Source organism: Sparus aurata, chromosome 18, assembly GCF_900880675.1.
Source record: "Sparus aurata chromosome 18, fSpaAur1.1, whole genome shotgun sequence".
NCBI classification, from domain to species: Eukaryota; Metazoa; Chordata; class Actinopteri; order Spariformes; family Sparidae; genus Sparus; species Sparus aurata.
This window is the reverse complement of record NC_044204.1, coordinates 1181316-1201190: the sequence shown is the minus strand read 5'-3', so window position 1 is coordinate 1201190 and position 19875 is coordinate 1181316. Positions and strand designations below refer to the sequence as shown.

At 39.6% G+C, this 19875-nt stretch overlaps 1 protein-coding gene and 1 long non-coding RNA gene across 2 annotated transcripts in view; both read left to right on the top strand.

The window, feature by feature from the left end:
- Window positions 1-483: 483 nt before the first annotated feature.
- stard15 (StAR-related lipid transfer (START) domain containing 15) overlaps window positions 484-19875 on the top strand; it is a 51237-nt gene continuing 31845 nt past the window's right edge. The window contains exon 1 of the mRNA XM_030395384.1: window positions 484-827. Coding sequence (XP_030251244.1) covers window positions 738-827 — 90 coding nt within the window. The 5' untranslated portion in view covers window positions 484-737. The remainder of the gene's footprint in view (window positions 828-19875) is intronic.
- On the top strand, window positions 6287-9495 carry LOC115568266 (uncharacterized). Its single transcript, XR_003981356.1, has 3 exons — window positions 6287-6579; window positions 8669-8776; window positions 9133-9495. It is a non-coding gene; the product is annotated as an uncharacterized LOC115568266 (long non-coding RNA).

The following is a 19875-nucleotide window of genomic DNA, read 5'->3' as shown; positions in this document are numbered from 1 at the left end:
AAGTCTCCTTTTGATTGTTGACTTTGAAACACACACACCTGCCTCCTGGAGAGTGTTCTTGATCTGGCCAGCTGTTGTGAAGGGTTTTTTCTTCACCAGGGAAAGAATTCTTCTGTCATCCACCACAGTTGTTTTCCGTGGTCTTCCAGGTCTTTTGGTGTTGCTGAGCTCACCGGTGCATTCTTTCTTTTTAAGAATGTTCCAAACAGTTGATTTAGCCACACCAAATGTTTTTGCAATTACTCTGATGGGTTTGTTTTGATCTTTCAGCCTAATGATGGCTTGCTTCACTGACAGTGAAAGCTCCTTGGATCTCATCTTTAGAGGTAACAGCAACAGATTCCAAAAGCAAGTGTTACACCTGGAATCAACTCCAGACCTTTTACCTGCTTAATTGATGATGGGATAACGAGGGAGTAGCCCACACCTGTCCATGACATAGCATTTGAGTAGGGCTGGGCGATATACCGAATATACTCGATGTATCGCGGCTTGTTCTCTGTGGGGTGTAGAAAATGACTATATCGTGAATATTCAAGTATACATTCAATTGTCACGCAGTTGCTTTTAGTCGCGGGCACTGAACTACAGGTTTTTCTCACTCTCTCTCTTCTCTCCGCACAGAGAGATAAAACAAACGCACCCAGTTACGTACATCACATTCTGTCGTGCGTGCACGTCATACGCCCGGCAGCATGTAGCAGCAGAGATCTCAGGTAGTGGCAGCAGCAGGTGCTATGAAAAATGGAGGGAGAATTAATTCCCAAGAAAAACAACGCATGATCCATCGTCTGGTGGTGGTTTGGGTACAAGAGGGAGGACGTAAAGTATGTATGGATTAAAGTTCTCCGTCGCTACGACGGATTTCCGTCATTCAAACTACACAGAGGTGACTTATGAAATCGATGTAGATCGGAGAACAAGTGTTGGCTGATTTTATTGACAGATTGTCACACTCGACAGCCAATGGTATCGTTAACAGCGTGTGCGCGCCTGACCAATGACAGTGTAGTGACCCACACAGGGCGGGTTATAAACACGGAGCGGCGCTAACGTTTAGCTGCTTAGCTAGCAAGGACTCGTCGCGCTGTTACGTTATCAATTTTTTTTTTAGTTTAGTCAACACGTGAGCACTCGTCTGACACGGAGAGTCTCCTGTTGTGTGCTACATGTGTGAAATAACAACTATAGTCTGGACTTTGTCTGCAGTGTATCTGTGTAAACGGCTTCAGCGTCTCTCCCTCCCCTCTGGCACCGTGAGTTACCATGGTTACAGGAATGCCCTGAAACTTTATAATAATCAATAAGAAGTTTTTGGTTAGTTTGACTGTACAAAATCATGAATGTAGCCTGATTGTAGCTCAATGCTGAAATCTTGTATTATAACATATAGAACAAATGTAAAGCCTCAGAGCTTCTTTGATTATTAACAGTGATGACAGAAAGGTGATAACTCGCCATCAGACTGACAGGGCTGCAAAAGTTGCTGTTTGTATGATGTATTTTTATGTTAAACGATAAGAGGTTCACTTTAAACATTATTATTATTATTATTATTATTATTATTATTATTATTATTATTATTAATATTAATATTAATAATAATAATGATAATGATAATGATAATAATAATTAATGATAATGATGATGAGAAGAAGAAGTAGAAAAATAGCGTACTAATAAGGTTCCCTAGATGGTTGATTATTTGAAAGAGTAAATCTTGAGAGAAGCTTGGCAAAAAAAAAGGCACAGTTTGATTTCATAGATTGAAAATTACATTGAAAAGACAAAAAACATTTTAAGTGTAGGGGTGGGACGATACGGGTAACTCACGATTTGATACTAGAGATGCACCGATCGATAGGCAACCGATCGCAATCGACCGATAATGCCCCTATCGGTTTTGATCGGAGTTCTCAAAATAGATCACATCAGGCCGATCAGATGACGTTTAAGTATAAAGACAGTGCATTAACTGCATGCAGGGAGGGAATTTCATGGCCGCCGTTGCCCCGCACTTTGGCCTTGATGCCCCGTGAAAAAAAAACTCATCATACGGCCACAGTGGCCTCTGTGCCCCTGGCCCGGTCAGCGTAGCGAGCTTGCCTTTAATTACAGCCACCTTAGTGCACAGTAGTCACTCACAGTAACTTCAGTGAGTCCGCGGTTCGCGCAGGTGGAGTCTCATCATTACGATGATCTCACGTGAAAGCCTCTCAAACAGCAGCAGCGTCTCAAAACAGAAGTACGAAACTTAAAGCACAGGTGCGAAAGCGAGCGCAGCCGGTTTTGACATGATACGTAACTGACTTATGTGGTAGGATTTAGTCCGGTAAAGTTGTAAATATATTCACAGATTCGAACTTCCCGGATCAATAACTCATAAGTGAAACCTTGTTAAAACACAAACGACGGCTCTTTTCTACCATAGTAAGGTAGACAACGAGCTACAACCGTATGTTAATCAAAACGAGCGGCTGGACATTAACTCTGGTCTGTATGGTCAGCTGGCTGTGAGACGAGGGCGCAGGGACCGTCTACAAAGTGCAACACTGAAAAGAGAAACTACAAAAAATTCAATAACTTCACTATTATTCAGAGTGTAGTGTCACCAAAATCACTCCACATATCAGTGGTCTCCTGCTGGTTATTCTACAATTTTTTGTTTGGAAAAAATGTGCTTTGCCATAATTTTGGGGAATTTCTATTGGGAGAAATATTCAATAACACTAATATTCAGTGAGGTGTCACAAAACCCACCTCACCCTAACCATACTTAACAAAAACTACTTTCTAATGTAACTTTAACTTGATTTTGGTATAAAAAAATGTTTTAATACACAATCCATGTCTTATTATAAATTAGGATGTTATGGTATCAGTCTGAAAGGTAAATCAACACATTTTACCCAGTGGCCTTTGTGCCCTGTCATGTAGCCTTGGTGCCCGTGGTGTCCATTTGGCCTTCAGAAAAAACTGAAGGCCAAATGGACTTGCCCCTAAAATGACAAAATTCCCACCCTGACTGCATGCATTCCCACTAGTAAGCTACAGTTACTCTATGTAAGCTGAGTCCAAATTGTCTCTAAGAGAGTCTCTAGAGTGTGAAATATTGCACATTGCCTCAGCCTGCAATAAAATGGTGGTCAATTCATGATACTTTCTCATCTCCTAATTTTTATACTTAATAATACAATGTCAATGTTGTGTAAGAAGAATCATTAATTAAATATATGAAAGTTATACAAGACAATGATATAGAAGAATTTATGGATTTGACGCTGTGATCGGTGATCGGCAATATCGGGATCGGCAGATACTGCTTTCGGTGATCGGTGATCAGCCCCAAAAATCCTGATCGGTGCATCTCTATTTGATACTGTGACGATATTTGGCCCACGATAATGATAATATCACGATACAAGATATCTGCAATATTCGATATATTGCAAGAAATTTCATCAATGATATATCACAATATGTGACTGAAAAAGAAAAATTTCCTATAAAAAGGAAAACTTCTTATGCATTTATTCCATTTATTTAATTTTATTTCCCATAAATTTAATATGCCTTGATGTGTCCAGGTTGACCCAAAGCACTTTAATGTTCCCACTTCAGATGGGTGAACATAACTCTGCACATAATTGGTTGCATACTGAAATGTGCCCAATATTTCATTTAATTTTTATGTTATTCTTATCTTGTTTAGCTATTGTTAAACTAAAACGGGCCCAAGTTTACATAAAACAAGTTGCTACTGACTTTTCAGTATCAGAAAGCACTGTCCTGGTTTACATAAGACATGTTATTGATGTTCATGCACTTTAATGTGTCCAGCTGTACAGTGTTTATTCATTTGTACATTGTACAAAGTTTTGTAATACATTTTTTATTACCTGAGAGTAGTTCACCGTGATAGCGAACGAGATGGCTTTGAAGATTCGTAGTGTTGCTGTTATATTTTACCTTCGCAAAACAGTTCTTGCATATTGCATATTCTTTATCCAGTGTTCTCCCGTCATCTGTCTCGTAAAAGCCAAAGTGGGTCCACACTTTAAAGTGGAAACTTGCGGGTGGGTCTTTGATTTGTTTTTCGTTGTTCGTATTTTCCGCCATTCTTGCATCTGTTCTTCTTCTGTTGTTAACTCGTCTTCTTCACCGGCAGCTGCTTATGCCTACTTTACCCTCATTTACGGGATTAGCGCCCCCACAAACAGGACAGGAGAGATTAAGTACTGACGGTGACAGCGGGGTGAATCCATAATGTGTGTTGTAATAAAATATCGATATTTGCCATCAGTGTATCGATTATTTATTGCGACAGAGAGCACAACAATATATTGCAATATCGATTTTTTCCCCCACCTCTATTTAAGTGTAAATAGAACAGCTGTTCAGATCATCCTCCTGTAAAACACTGTTGGTCAAATATGTAAACGTGATGTCTGCATTAGAGAACATGGTGTGTGGTGAGGCTGTAACTCTTATCTTGTTTTTTTTAGCACATGTCAAGAAACGTGCCCTGTAACATGTTTTTCAAATTATAAATTGGTAATATGACTTGGCTACATCTCAAAAAAACATTTCAGTCAAAAGATTTTTTTTGCTTTAATCCATGAAATCAGCATATATTGATGCAGTATGAACAATGTTTTTATGTAGACACGTAGAATCATCATACTGGCATGATTGTATGCATCAAAGTGTTAATTCAAAGCTAAGGGAAAATATCGAGATATATATCGTGTATCGTGACCTGACCTAAAAATATCAGGATATTAGTAAAAGGCCATATTGCCCAGCCCTACTTTTGAGTCAATTGTCCCATTACTTTTGGTCCCCTAAAAAGTAGGAATAATATATAGAAACTGTTGTAATTCCTACACCGTTCACCTGATTTGGATGTAAATACCCTCAAATTAAAGCTGAAAGTCTGCAGTTAAAGCACATCCTGTTTGTTTCATTTCAGATCCATTGTAGTGGTGTATAGAGCCAAAAAGATGAGAATTGTGTCGATGTCCCAATATTTATGGACCTAACTGTAGATATATATTTATCTATATCTATCTATCTATCTATCTATCTGTCTATCTATATATATATATATATATTCTCCTTTCACACATATACATTCTCCTCTCACACACATACATATATTTTCACTCTCACGCACATACATTCTCCTTTCACACACATATATTTTCCTTTCACGCACATACATTCTCCTTTCACACACACATACATTTTCCTTTCACAGACATATATTTTCACTCTCATGCACATACATTCTCCTTTCATACATGTATATTCTCATTTCACACACATACATTCTCCTTTCACACATATACATTCTCCTCTCACACACATACATTCTCCTTTCACATACATATATTTTCCTTTCACGCACATACATTCTCCTTTCACACACACATATATTTTCCTTTCACAGACATATATTTTCACTCAAATACACATACATTCTCCTTTCACACATATAAATTCTCCTTTCACACACATACATTCTCCTTTCACACATATACATTCTCCTCTCACACACATACATTCTCCTTTCACATACATATATTTTCCTTTCACGCACATACATTCTCCTTTCATGCACATGCATTCTCCTTTCTTACATATACATTCTCCTTTCACACACATACATTCTCCTGTCACACATATACATTCTCCTCTCACACACATACATTCTCCTTTCACATACATATATTTTCACTCTCACGCACATACATTCTCCTTTCACACACATATATTTTCCTTTCACGCACATACATTCTCCTTTCACACACACATTCATTTTCCTTTCACAGACATATATTTTCACTCTCATGCACATACATTCTCCTTTCACACATAAATTCTCCTTTCACACACATACATTCTCCTTTCACACTTATACATTCTCCTCTCACACACATACATTTTCCTTTCACATACATATATTTTTACTCTCATGCACATTCTCCTTTCACACACATATTTTTTCATTTTCCATGTAAAGGAAAATATGAGTCTATATATATCTGAAGAAAATATATGAATGTAAGAGAAGAATATGTGTGTGTAAGAGAAGAATATATGGGTGTGAGATAAGAATATATTTGTGTGAGAGAAGAATATGTGTGTGTGAGAAAAGAATATGTGTGTGAGAGAGGAGAATATAAGTGTGTGTGTGAGAGAAAGTATTGTGGAAAAGGAAGTAGTTTAGTGGAAAAGTGCAGTGATTGGCTGTTCGGGTGGGACTGGGTGGGACTCCCTGAAAACTACTTTTGTGAAGGGACGCCATTTTTTCTTTGTCGTGTGATGGCCTTACCAGCCTTGTTTAGAAGCTGAGAGCTAATCACTGAAACTTCTCTGTTGTTGGCTGAATAGCCCCCCCGCCTCAGAGGACAGAGGAGCTGAGTGGATTCACTTCATTTTAAATGGAAATAACCCCGCAACTGGAAAACTCTGACATGGGTTTGAAAACTACTGCAGACTGCTTTCCTGTGGCAGTACAAAGAAGGTTTAATGAAGATCAAGGATTGATTGATGCTCACTTCAAACTTGGAAGCTGTAAGTTTTGCCCTTTTTTATGATGCTTTACTGTTTATTTTTCATGTTAGCCTGTTGAGCCTGGCATCAGCACTGTCTGTGGCTAACCTGGCTGATTTAACATCGCTGGACCTATGAAGTATTTAAAACCTTACTGAGGGACAGCTAAAGGAGGATGAGGTGGTGTGTAAAATGTCTGTATGAGTTTTAAGTTGAACATGACATGAGCAATAGAGGTGTATAAGTTATATAATTTAGCAGCTAAGTAAGTTACTGTGCATGGTAGGGGTGTCAACGTTTACAATTTTTTTCTACACGTGTAAACGGGGCTTCTAACCGACGTGTAACCGGTTACACGTCGGAGATTTATGATCTCTTTCTATCGCAGTTGAGGTAGCACCGATGCCAGCAGCAGTCTCTCCCTCCAACTTGTTCGGGTGTTTCCATCGCAGGTGGTTAAGCATGGATCCCGTGCTGTTGTTGTAAGCCAACTTTGCCTGACATAGCCTACACTCAACTTGATTTCCACTGGCAGTTTGTTCAAAATACACACAGTGCTCCGCTTGTTGATCGCCGCCATCGTGTCCCCCAGTCAACTTGAAGTGATGTGACGCGACATTGGCTGTGGGGTTTTTAAAAAAATTTTTTTATATCAACGTAACATTGTGCCCCATTCATCTAACCTGCGGATAACCGCGCTAGTGGGAACATTTATTTGTATAGTTAGTTAATGTTATTATCTGACGCTTTCAGGCAACATTATCTTACTTTCACTTTTAAAAAATTGCGTCCGTCCAATTTTCCTTCGGCCGTCGGTATCAATTTATAGCGGGTCGGCTCTGGTACGGAATGTAATCTGTGCTACTGTCGGAAAATGGGTCGGATGCGGTGACCTGTGCAGGACTCTGCTCTAAGTGACCATTTTAATCCTCTAGCCAATTATCAAGCTAAATATCCAACATGCTAGTTAACGTCAAAGACTGTGGTGGAAGACGACGGTAAAATATTTCCACTAGATTTATTTATGCCTGAATTTTTAAGGTGTGGCGGCTTTTATTTTGCCGTGGCGGTGCGCCACAGTAAATTACATGTAGAGGAAACCCTGAATAGTATATATATTGATGAGAAATGAACGAGGAGGAGGAGGAGGGGAAAAAAATGACGTGTAAACGGTTATTGATTTTTCTAAACGGTTATGATTTGTTATCCGTGTACCCGTTTACACGTGTAGACGTTGACACCCCTAGTGCATGGCATCAAAGACAGCTAAGCCGTTAGCCTCGTTGTGTCTCTCGCAGGCACAACACTATTAGTCAAAAGGTTTTACATTTTATCAGTCTGATAAAACAGTCAAACAGTGGTAACTCCTGAGGCACGTTTTATGATGAATGCAGGACATGAAACCATCACTACCCTCAGAATATCAGTATTGCATTTGACAATGGATTATTGATTAAGCTAAATATCCCGTGAATGCTTCGATGATGTCATTCTGCATAATAATTAGCCATGTGCTTCTGTTTGTATGAACACTGGACAGATGAAGAAAGATGAATTTGCCTCAAATAAGATTCATTTCAGATCATTTTCTGTTTATCTCCAGCACGTCAGAATGAATTGTAAATAAAGGGCAATATAATTGGCTAAATGTAAATTTGCCTCTGTCCTCCATCAGCCATCTGACCATGGCAATAGGGAGTGAGTTGAGTACAAGTGAGCAGGTAAGTCATGGTCAGATGGCTGATGATGGACATAAAAGCAACAAAGTTTAAGACATCTACTTTAATGTAAATGTGGTGCTTGGGTGCATAAAAAATAATCAAAATAGACCTCATTTAAAAAAAACAAATCCCCCTGCAGAGGCCAGTTTCAACTAAAACATTTATTATGGGGGGTATGTGTATTTTTCTGCTTGTCCCTACTGTCAGCAGCTTCAAGTCTCCCCAGTTGCTGTCATGTTGTCCAGAATTGCATTATAAACAACCCAGAGCATCACTAGGAGAGTGTCAGTCACAACACAGATCATAGTCTAAAGCAAATGCTCTATTTAATAATTAAACTAACACAGTCTAATTCAGTGTTTGTACTCTCTCTGTAATATTATTTTCAGGCTCAGTGGCAGTCAGTCCTCTCTCTCGAACAGTCTTAAGTGATTAAGCTCAGCCATCACTACTGAGGCCTTCAACAGTGTAATCCCGTCATTCTGCATAAAAGCATGGTGGGTGCAACTACTGACAATATTCAAAGAAACAGAGAACACGACCATGTTCAAATAAAACAGGAATTGTTTCCAAATGTCACAACACTTTTATCAGGCCTGCCACATCAACAAAGAGTGATCCTTACAGAAGGACAATTGAACAAAAAAAGTATTTAAATGCAATTGTCAACAACATGTTGTTGTCATTTGGGTTTTAATACTGTATCACCTTGACTTCAGTACTGAGATCACCATACCACTACATGCTTCTCCTTCATTCAAAACCAAATTTATGCAGTGGTTATGTGCATGGTTGCGACTGATTAATCATGACCATATAATATAAGTAACAGTGGTTCTGCCATATTTTACAGATCGTCAGAGTGACCTGATGATGCTGTGTTTGAGGTTTTCCTGGACCCCGCCAGACTCTCCTTGCAGCATGAGAAACCATCAGAGGAAGAAGGTATTGTTGGGGCGGGTGTTGCTTCAGTCAAGCAAAAGCTCTCAAGACAACGGCAAGCAGCATCAGGAAGTATCAGTATCCACAGAAGAGGCATCAGGATGACCTGTGTGACCTGAGAGCTCCATTATCAGCTGACACACTTCAGTATGAAAGAAACTTGATTTCAGGACATGATCTGGACAGTTTACATAAAATTAAAGTGTTTCCTACTTTTATCTATACCTAATTTATCCTCATTGGCATTGAATAAAGTGATTTGTTTTTAATGAAAGTTTTTGTCTTCTTTGAATTCAACACTAAGGGTATTATGGCATTAGAGAAAAGAAAGTCTGGAAAGAGTTTTGCCATTATTCCTTTAATAAATAGTGACTCTGTAAGCATCACACATCAAACTTATTATTGTGTTGACAGATCACAATATATATTGTATTGAATATTCGCTATGGTATTTTGAAAAGGGTATCAAACAATCTGCAAGTTTGACACACATTTTAAAGCATAAATCAGGGATGATATCCTTAAACGCTTGAATCTTAATGTGGTGTTTTCAGAGTTTGAAACTACTTGAAATTGTAACTGCATTACTTTCATAAAAATAGGAATGAATGAATAAGACTGACCCTGCACTGACCTGGATGAATAATAATAATAATGCATTTTATTTGAAGGCGCCTTTCAAAGCACTCAAGGACACCGCACATAACAACAAAGTACAACAAAAGACAGCACAAGTACAGAACAATTTAGTGCAAATAATAGATAAGTAAGAGGATGCAATTACATGGTGCCGTCTCGCAATGAGAGTATTCACAGGCTAAAATTTGGTTGATTATAGATAGGGATGTAACGGTATGAACATTTCATACCACGGTAATAGTGACCAAAATGATCACGGTTATTGGTATACACTGGGATTTTAAAAATGTCTTCAAAATATTGAAAAAACACTGACATATTGATAAACTGAAGTCATGAAGTCAACTCTGTTCAGGTTGTCATTTGATAGTGTTCCATATGTCAGTGGCTGAATGCCGGGGCGCTGTCTGTGCCTGTAGAGAGTCCGACTGCTTACCCCTAAGCATGTTGCAGTGCTCTGCCAGTTCATTCCAAGGGATACTAAATGAGAGATTTGTTCTTGTGAAATGCTGTATTGAGGTCTGCCTTGATGTCCAGTCCGGAGAGATGGAGGCAACAGGACATATCTGTTCTGAGACCTGGTTCTTTGTCTGGTTTCAAAAGCAGTCAGCAGAAAGTTAAGAACTCTATGTAAGGACTGTAAAGTATTGATTGCTTCTCTATTTCTTGAATCTTCCACAAATCTTGGAATTGGGGGAATCCAGATAAGGTTTGAATGTGATCACGAAGTTCTCCATACAGCCTCCCGTGAACAAAAGAATCTATAGCTTCTCCATGCAATCATTCCACACATTGTAAGACATTATTAAAAAACAATCTTATCTAATCTGTCTATCTAATCTTGTCATTTTCATTGCTACTTACTCCCAAAATGGACTGGGAGTGGGAAAATAGGATGAGTTTGAATAGCATCGTTGCATAATTTTGCTGTGTCTGGCAAATAAGCCAAGCAAGCACATGTATCTCCTGGATTGAGAGTGACTTCCTGTTTAAGGAGGGACTTCCTGTGTCCCTGAGAAAGGAGAATGCATGTGTGTGCGAGAGTGAAAATATATGTACCTGTAAGGAGAATTTATGTGTGCGTGAGTGAAAATATATGTATGTGCAAGGAGAATGTACGTGTGTGCGAGAGTGAAAATACAAGTATGTGAAAGGAGAATGTATGTGTGTGAGAGTGAAAATATATCTATGTGCAAGGAGAATGTATGTGTGCGAGAGTGAAAATATATCTATGTGCAAGGAGAATGTACGTGTGTGCGAGAGTGAAAATACAAGTATGTGAAAGGAGAATGTATGTGTGCAAGAGTGAAAATATATGTACGTGCAAGGAGAATGTATGTGTGCGTGAGTGAAAATATATGTATGTGCAAGGAGAATGTACGTGTGTGAGAGTGTAAATACAAGTATGTGAAAGGAGAATGTATGTGTGCGAGAGTGAAAATATATCTATGTGCGAGGAGAATGTATGTGTGCAAGAGTGAAAATATATCTATGTGCAAGGAGAATGTACGTGTGTGCGAGATTGAAAATACAAGTATGTGAAAGGAGAATGTATGTGTGCAAGAGTGAAAATATATATACGTGCAAGGAGAATGTATGTGTGCGTGAGTGAAAATATATGTATGTGCAAGGAGAATGTACGTGTGTGCGAGAGTGAAAATACAAGTATGTGAAAGGAGAATGTATGTGTGCGAGAGTGAAAATATATCTATGTGCAAGGAGAATGTATGTGTGCATGAGTGAAAATATATGTATGTGCAAGGAGAATGTACGTGTGTGCGAGAGTGAAAATACAAGTATGTGAAAGGAGAATAGTTGTGCGTAAAAGGAGAATGTATAATGTGAAAGGAGAATGTATGTGTGTTAAAGGAGAATATATGTATGTGGCCAGAATGAATTATGTCTTGTACGGCCCCTCATAAGAGAGAGATAGATATATATATATAGAGATAGATAGATATATATATAGAGATATAGAAATAGATAGATGGATATATATATATATATATATATACATATATATATATATATATACATATATATATATATATACACACCTGTGGATTTTAAGGCACACCTGAAGCACACTGCTTCTTTGTGTAACATTATGGGAAAGTCAAAAGAAATCAGCCAAGATATCAGGAAGAGAATTGTGGACTTGCACAAGTCTGGTTCATCCTTGGGTGCAATTTCCAGATGCCTGAAAGTGCCACGTTCATCTGTTCAAACAATTATATGCAAGTATAAACACCATGGGAATGTCCAGCCATCATAACGCTCAAGGAAGGAGACGGGTTCTGTGTCCCAGAGATGAACGTGCTTTGGTCAGAAATGTGCATATCAACCGAAGAACAAAAGTAAAAGACCTTGTGAAGATGCTGGCTGAAGCTGGTAAGAGTGTGTCATTATCCACAGTGAAACAAGTACTGTACCAACATGGGCTGAAAGGCCACTCTGCCAGGAAGAAGCCATTACTCCAAAAGAAACATAAAAAAGCCAAATTACAGTTTGCAAATGCACACAGGGACAAAGACCTTATTTTTTGGAGACATGTCCTGTGGTCTGACGGAACTAAAATCGAACTGTTTTGCCATAATGACCATCGTTACGTTTGGAGGAAAAGGGGGAAGCTTGCAAGCCTGAGAACACCATCCCAACTGTGAAATACGGGGGTGGCAGCATCATGTTGTGGGGTTGTTTTGCTGCAGGACGGACTGGTGCACTTCACAAAATAGATGGCATCATGAGGAAAGAACATTATGTGGAAATACTGAAGCAACATCTCAAGACATCAGCCAGGAAGTTAAAGCTTGGGCGCAAATGAGTCTTCCAAATGGACAATGACCCGAAGCATACTGCCAAACTGGTTACAAAGTGGCTTAAGGATAACAAAGTCAATGTTTTGCAGTGGCCATCACAAAGCCATGATCTCAATCCTATTGAAAATTTATGGGCAGAGCTGAAAAGGCATGTGCGAGCAAGGCGGCCTACAAACTTGGCTCAGTTACACCAGTTCTGTCAGGAGGAATGGGCCAAAATTCCTGCCAACTATTGTGAGAAGCTTGTAGAAGGATATCCAAAACGTTTGACCCAAGTCATACAGTTTAAAGGCAATGGTACCAAATACTAATGAAATGTATGTGAACTTCTGACTTTGAAGAAAGTAATAAAAAATTGTTTAAAAAATCCTTCTCTCTTTATTCTGGCATTTAGCTAATAGAAATAATTTTGGCAATCCTAACGGACCTAAAACAGGAAAAGTGATTGTCTGATTTCATGTCAGACAGTGAGAAAAAAAAGCATATGTGTCTTTTTATATAGTGTATGTAAACTTGTGGTTTCAACTGTATATATAAATATATATATATATATATATATATATATACACATATATATCAGAGGAGGCTCGTCCATAGAGGCAGAGGAGGTTGGTCCTCCTCTATTTTTGAGAGGCAAGAGGAAGATAAAAAATGTTTTTAGGAAAGAGTAACTGGTTGAAATAAATCATTACCAAATCTCAGTATCATTTATAAAATATTATATATATATATATATATATATATATATATATATATATATATATATATATATATTATATCATAAAAAAAGTTTCTTCTTTGGAAGAAAATCCACTTAAAACGGTTCAACAGCGGTAGCTGCAGACGGAGGAGACAGAGCAGTCTGTGAGAGGAGCAGGGAGCAGGAAGGTGGGGGCTAGAGGAGGACGGAGGGCTTCTGTCCTCCGTGGGAGGGATCTCCTTCCATTCACTCAATGCATTCAGGATTTTTTCATGCTGATCTATGATTGGCTAAGACGTAAAATGACGCGCTAAGGGAGGACGTCCTCCCTTACCAATCAGCAACCACAATACAAGATTGACAGCAGGTTGGTCCAATAACAGTTCCCAAATTTCATTCTCACATTTATACAACCGTAAACAAAAAATACTTTTATGTATTTTACAGCTTTCACTGCCAGCCATGCACGGACAAGAAATTTTGATAAAATGTTTTTTAAAGAAGTCTTGTAAGTCATTGTTTTATTGCTTAATTTTCATTGAATATAAGAAAGTAGGCATAAGTAGTTGACTTGTATAAAATAAAATGACACCATGGACTGGTTTTCCTCCTGTCCTCCCCAATTTTTTCAGTCACCAGCCGCCACTGATATATACACACATATACATAGATATATATCAGTGGACGGCAATTAAGTTTGGCCTCGGGCCAGATATTTTCCAAGCCATTACATGGCGGGCCACAACCAAAACAATGGCTAATTTAATGAATAAATAGGGGAGGAGGGTTGACAATGAAAATTATAGGCGCTCTTGAAATGACAGAGTAGATGCACTGAGACATTCAAGCGGGCTGATGTAGGTTAAATTTGTGGACTGACCATTGGGGCGCTATGAATTATATGCCTGTTAAAAAAACTAATAATAAATTCCACTTGTTGCTGTTAGCTGTCAAAAAATGGCACTATCAAAAAATCTCAAGAGAAAAGTTAACAGTGAAAACAGGATCTTTCATGATGAATGGACAGAGAACTATGCCTTTATCCTCCCCAGTTTTATTAATGCAAAGCCCACATGCCTGATCTGTAACGAGGGTGTCTCTGCATGCAAAGAGTACAATATTAGACGGCACCACGAAACGAAGCGTGCTAATTTCAAGGTTGCGTTCCCTCAGAAGACAGAGGCAGGAAAGCGCAAAATTGAAGCCCTGAAAGGTGCTTGTGCACACAGCAACAGGATCCTGGTGCGAGGCCTCACTTCCCAACAGAAGGTAACTAGTGCATCTCTTAAAGCGTCCTGGGTCCTCGCAAAGCACAACAAGCCATTCACTGACGCAGAGGTCTTCAAGGAGATGATGGTGACAGTTTTGGAGGAACTTGATACCAACAAGTCGATGGATGATGTGATTGGGTCAGTGAAACAGATGTCGCTCTCTGCGAGGTCCGCTGCCCACCGCATAGAAGCGCTGTCTGATGTGGTGCAGGGTGCAGTTATCGATGGTGTCAGTCACGCAAACTACTTTTCCTTAGCCATTGATGAGAGCACTGACAACACAGACATAGCCCAGTTGTGCGTTTATGTTTGACACTTTGATGGGAATGATTTCAAGGAAGAGCTGCTGTCTCTAATTCCATTAGAAGGGCACACCACTGGAGATGCTATATTTGCGAAACTGGAAGAGTTGTTTCAGTTGCATTCATTATCATTTGAGAGGGTTAACCTAATCGTGACAGACGGGGCTCCTGCTATGGTGGGAAAGCACAGAGGTCTGGTGAGCAGGCTGAAAGAACTCACCCCCCAAATGCACGGCCTGCACTGCCTCATCCACCAGTGTCCTCTGTGCCAGACTGAATGGCGAGCTAAAGAATGTTATGGACAAAGTGATGAAAGTCATTAATTTTGTCAGAGGTACATCAAGCACCCAGCATAGGCTTTTCAGACAACTTGTGGCTGAGTCAGCAGATGACTTGCTGCTTCACAATGATGTGCGCTGGTTAAGCAAGGGGAAAGCACTGGATCGCTTCTGTGCGCTACTGAATGAGATCAAAGCGTCCCTTGGAATGAGCAAGAGCAAGGCAGCAGTTGACCACCTTATCCTGCTGGAAGATAAAAAGTTCATGTCCAATGTAGCGTTTTTATCTGACATATTTGGCCACCTAAATCTGCTTAACCTTCAGCTACAGGGGAGAGACAAAACCATCGTGGACATGATTGAAAAACTGGAGTCATTCACGAGGAAGCTTGAGATGCTTGAGGCAGACATATCTACCGGCAGGCTCCTACATTTCAGCACACTGAAGAAGACAGCGGGAGAAGTGACGGCGCTGATGGTTGACTTCATCAAGAGGCTACGAGCCAACTTCACTTCTCTGTTTGATGACTACTCCATCCCAAAAGACATCATTGACTTTATACGTGACCCTGCAGTAAAACCAGCCGACAACTTCTCCTCCCTGGCGAAAGAAATGATCCCCTCTTTAGATCAGGCTGCGCTGGAAATGGAAATTATTGACTTCCAAACCACCTCAGTTGTGCGAGGTGCGCTCAGAAGTGCGGAGTCCGTGAGTGCCTTTTGGGTAGGCCTACTATGCTCCAAGGAATACAGCAACCTTCAAGAAAGTCGCACTTTAGATTCTGACAATGTTCCCTTCCACCTACGTATGTGAGTCGTCCTTCTCAGCTATGAATGCAATAAAAACGCACGAGAGGAATAAACTGACTCACCAAAATCTCGAGAACTGCCTGAGGATTAAAGTGACGTCTATTTCACCAGATATCCAGCAAATAGTGACCAGTGGGAGATACCACTTTTCACACTAGGTGAGTAATCTAAACCAGTTATTGTGTCTAAAATCTGAACTGTATTTTTAATGAATGTCTCGTTGTAGGCTAGGCATAATTCAGGCAGTAAATGTAGCATATCTGCTCTGTCATTTCAGGGGCCGAGCACTCCAGCCAATTGTTGAGTGGATTCAGCTTTTTTGCTTCGTACTTTTTTGCTCTGATTTGCTCCGATTTGACAGTGCAATGCATTATTATCAGTTTCCATTTTTGGTGCCACCACAGTCATATAAAGGCCTAAATAAGATGCACGCTATGTTTGAAACTTGTGTTTTACTTTTCACAGTTCTATGTACGTAAATGCCTATGTTTGATGTCTGGCCTGTTTGAAAGAAGTCGTGTTTTAATTTTCACAATAATATGAAGCCTATGTCCGTTGTTTGAATGACAACTTGTGTTTTAGGGACTAGTTTGGAATTTCAGCACCAGGCGCTGTCCACTGACTTCATTTGTTTTTGCATGTTGAGCGTTCACGCTGCACCTCGCTGATGTGCTTATTCACTCTCGTATCCAGATAAAACAAATAAGCATTTAGATTGAGGACATTTTTATGTCCTGGAAAATGAAGTTTCCAAATAAAGAGCATTTTTGAGACTGGCAGTCCGATTTTTAAAAAGTATATTTTATATTTTTATTTTCATTCTCTAGTTCAAAAAATCTCACGGGCCAGTATATATATATAGATATAGATAGATATATAGATATAGATAGATATAGAGAGATAGATAGATAGATAGATAGATAGATAGATAGACAGATAGATAGATATAGAGAGATAGACAGATATGTAGATAGATATAGATAGAGATATCTGTGTTTCAGGTTCCTCTTCTGTAGAATTTTCCCCCTGCCAAGGACAAAAAAGACATTTACACTTCTGACCTGAAAGGGACCCGAGTAAAAATTTTATGAACAATAAATCAAGCTTCTTCCCTTCACCTTAATGAGGCTTACCACTCACCTTAATGTCCAAAAGGGTATTGGTTGTGTGTTCAAGTTCCATGCCCATATTCTCCCACACATTCCAGGTGTTCTCTACAATCTTTAACATAATTTTTTTAAATATATTTATTGAATTATTCTATGTATTGAATTATTTTACAAAACAGGAACTGTAATTACTACTACATCAAATTCCTTCATTACTGTGGCCATTTCTGACTGTGTATGGACAAGCCACGCTTCATTAGCCAAGACATGTTCTTCATCAGACCTCTGCTGTCTTTTTTGTTTCCAGCAGTGGAAAATTATGCCTGCCAAAATAATGATAATGAAAGTAATGGCAGCAGCCACTGCGATTGATCCGTTGGTGATTACAGAGGTGGTTCCTGTGATGGTTCCTGCGGTGATTACAGAGGTGGTTCCTGTGATGGTTCCTGTTGTGATTACAGAGGTGGTTCCTGTGATGGTTCCAGTTGTGATTACAGAGGTGGTTCCTGTGATAGTTCCTGTGGTGGTTTTTGCATTGTCTTGTGAAGACAAGTCATCTTGGGTGCTTGCAGAATTTTCAGTGGATGTCAACAAACTGTAGTTTATAGGGAAGGCGGTGACTATTGAAGACCTGTTCCTCAGCTTTGTTAAAGTGCTTTGTGACCCTGGTCTGTGAAAGGCGCTGTACAAATAAAGCTTACTTACTTACTTACTTACTCAGCTTTAAGTGCACATCGGCCTCAGTGCCACCATCGGAACCATAAACTGGCACAGACACTTCCTCCATTACCATCAGCTTAATTTGCCTGGTTTGGACTTCTCGAAGCTTTTTTACCGTACATTCTAAGTGCCTTTGTCCGTGATCTTAACAAGTTTAATGGTTAGTGAAGCGTCTCCATCTTGGGGGTCTGGAGAGGAAAAGTGGACTCGGCCTTCCAAACCAGTAAAGTGGTGTATGAAGTCGTCAATATAACAGATGAGGTGTTCCTCTTCCTCTTGACCATCTGAATGGTTGACCGTCCACTCAATCTCCAAGTCACCAACATCCACAGAAGCAAGGGTGAAATGGCATCCGAGGCTGATGTCGTGTCCTAGCACTGTTTGGTATTCAGAAGAGGGGTTGGTTAAATTCAATCCACAGGTGGATGTCAAAAGTATTGACATCAGACCGATGAGCAAGACCAAAGCCATGGAAATGTTTGGGGGCTTGAAGGATTAACAGCATTAGTGTGATCTGTAGGGTGTGATAGAAATAATAACACATATGCATTTTAAAAACACAATATTTAAATATGCTATTGTAATATTACCCTTTATTTCTGTACTTCAATGTTTAGAGTAAAAGCCTTGTCAAAGTCTAAAAGAGCCCTCTGATCCTCAATTAAGAAAGCTATTACAACTCTACTAGTGATAATTTCGGCTAGTCTTCCCAAGATTTCAGTGTAGAAGCCAATCTGAGTTGGCCCACGAGGGCCTTGGCCACATTTTCATGCATTCTCTCTGTATGCCACAGTAATTTGACCCAAGTACAATCTCCTTTAGGGTAAAAACCCTACAGAGGCATCTGAATACCACCTAAAAAGCTATAACAGCTTAACCACTGATAACAATATCTCTGTATAATCAAATATCTTCACATGACCCGGTATGTCCAAGAACAGTAAAAATTGAAGTAACAATATGTAAACCTGTTGAATAGCTTTTAAAATGGTTACTGCAGTCCAAATTCAAAACACTGCAGAGAGAAAACCAGCATTTCCTCCAGTGCATCCAAAGCCTGTCATTTAAGGAAAGTAAGGATATGATTTTGTGTGTGCACTGTAATGGCTCTCCATTTTTCAAAAGCCTTGTGTTTCTGGTTCTGGAGTATAGAGCTTTTTAGAAATATGCTGCAGCTTTTTGGGCCAGATAGACTCAATTAGATCAGTTGCTGAACCAGTTTGCTGTCTGCTCCCTAGCCACTTTTTACATGCTAATTTGTGTCATGTCTGGCAATCTGGGGGTGTGGAACCGTACCATGTGGGTGCGCCTTAACACTGCATACATGCTGATGTCAGCAGAGGTTTCTACATGGCACCTTTAAGGAGATGTTGGTACCTTGGGCCTTTGTATACTGGCATTTTGTCACCTTATTTTCAACCATTTACAGTGTAACAGTTGGAAACTGTTATTGAATGTAGCGCCACTAGGTGGCGCCTCCTTTTGTTTAGTGGATAATGTAACCTGTGCCTAGAAGAAGAGTAGTTGTACTTCCGCTCCACCATGCGTAGCAATGCCACCACCGGAGTGAATACCCCCTTTTATTTTATTTTATATTGTGATGTATAGGTGTAGGATCCTCGGCCTATGTGCATCAGAGCATGTATGCATGTGATAACTAGTGCCATAAGGACCTGGCTTGGTATGGTCTGTGGAATTAAAGGAGAACTTTGGTTGATTTAAACATGCAGCTTCATTGCTCAAGCTACCCTTGACTTGCCAGTACCGAAGACGCGAACACATTTGGTCCAACCATTACAGAGCTCCGTGAACGGAGATTTAGCATTGACAGCTAACAGCATGGGGTCAGAACTTTACACTGTGTTTTAAGCGTCTTAACATGCTCCACATCTCACACCAAAAGTTATGCAACATCAGCAGACACCTTACAACACAGCACTGTAGCGTGTATGACTCAAAATGAATAAAAACGTAGTTAAAACAGTGTGTTTGTGCAAGCAGCTACA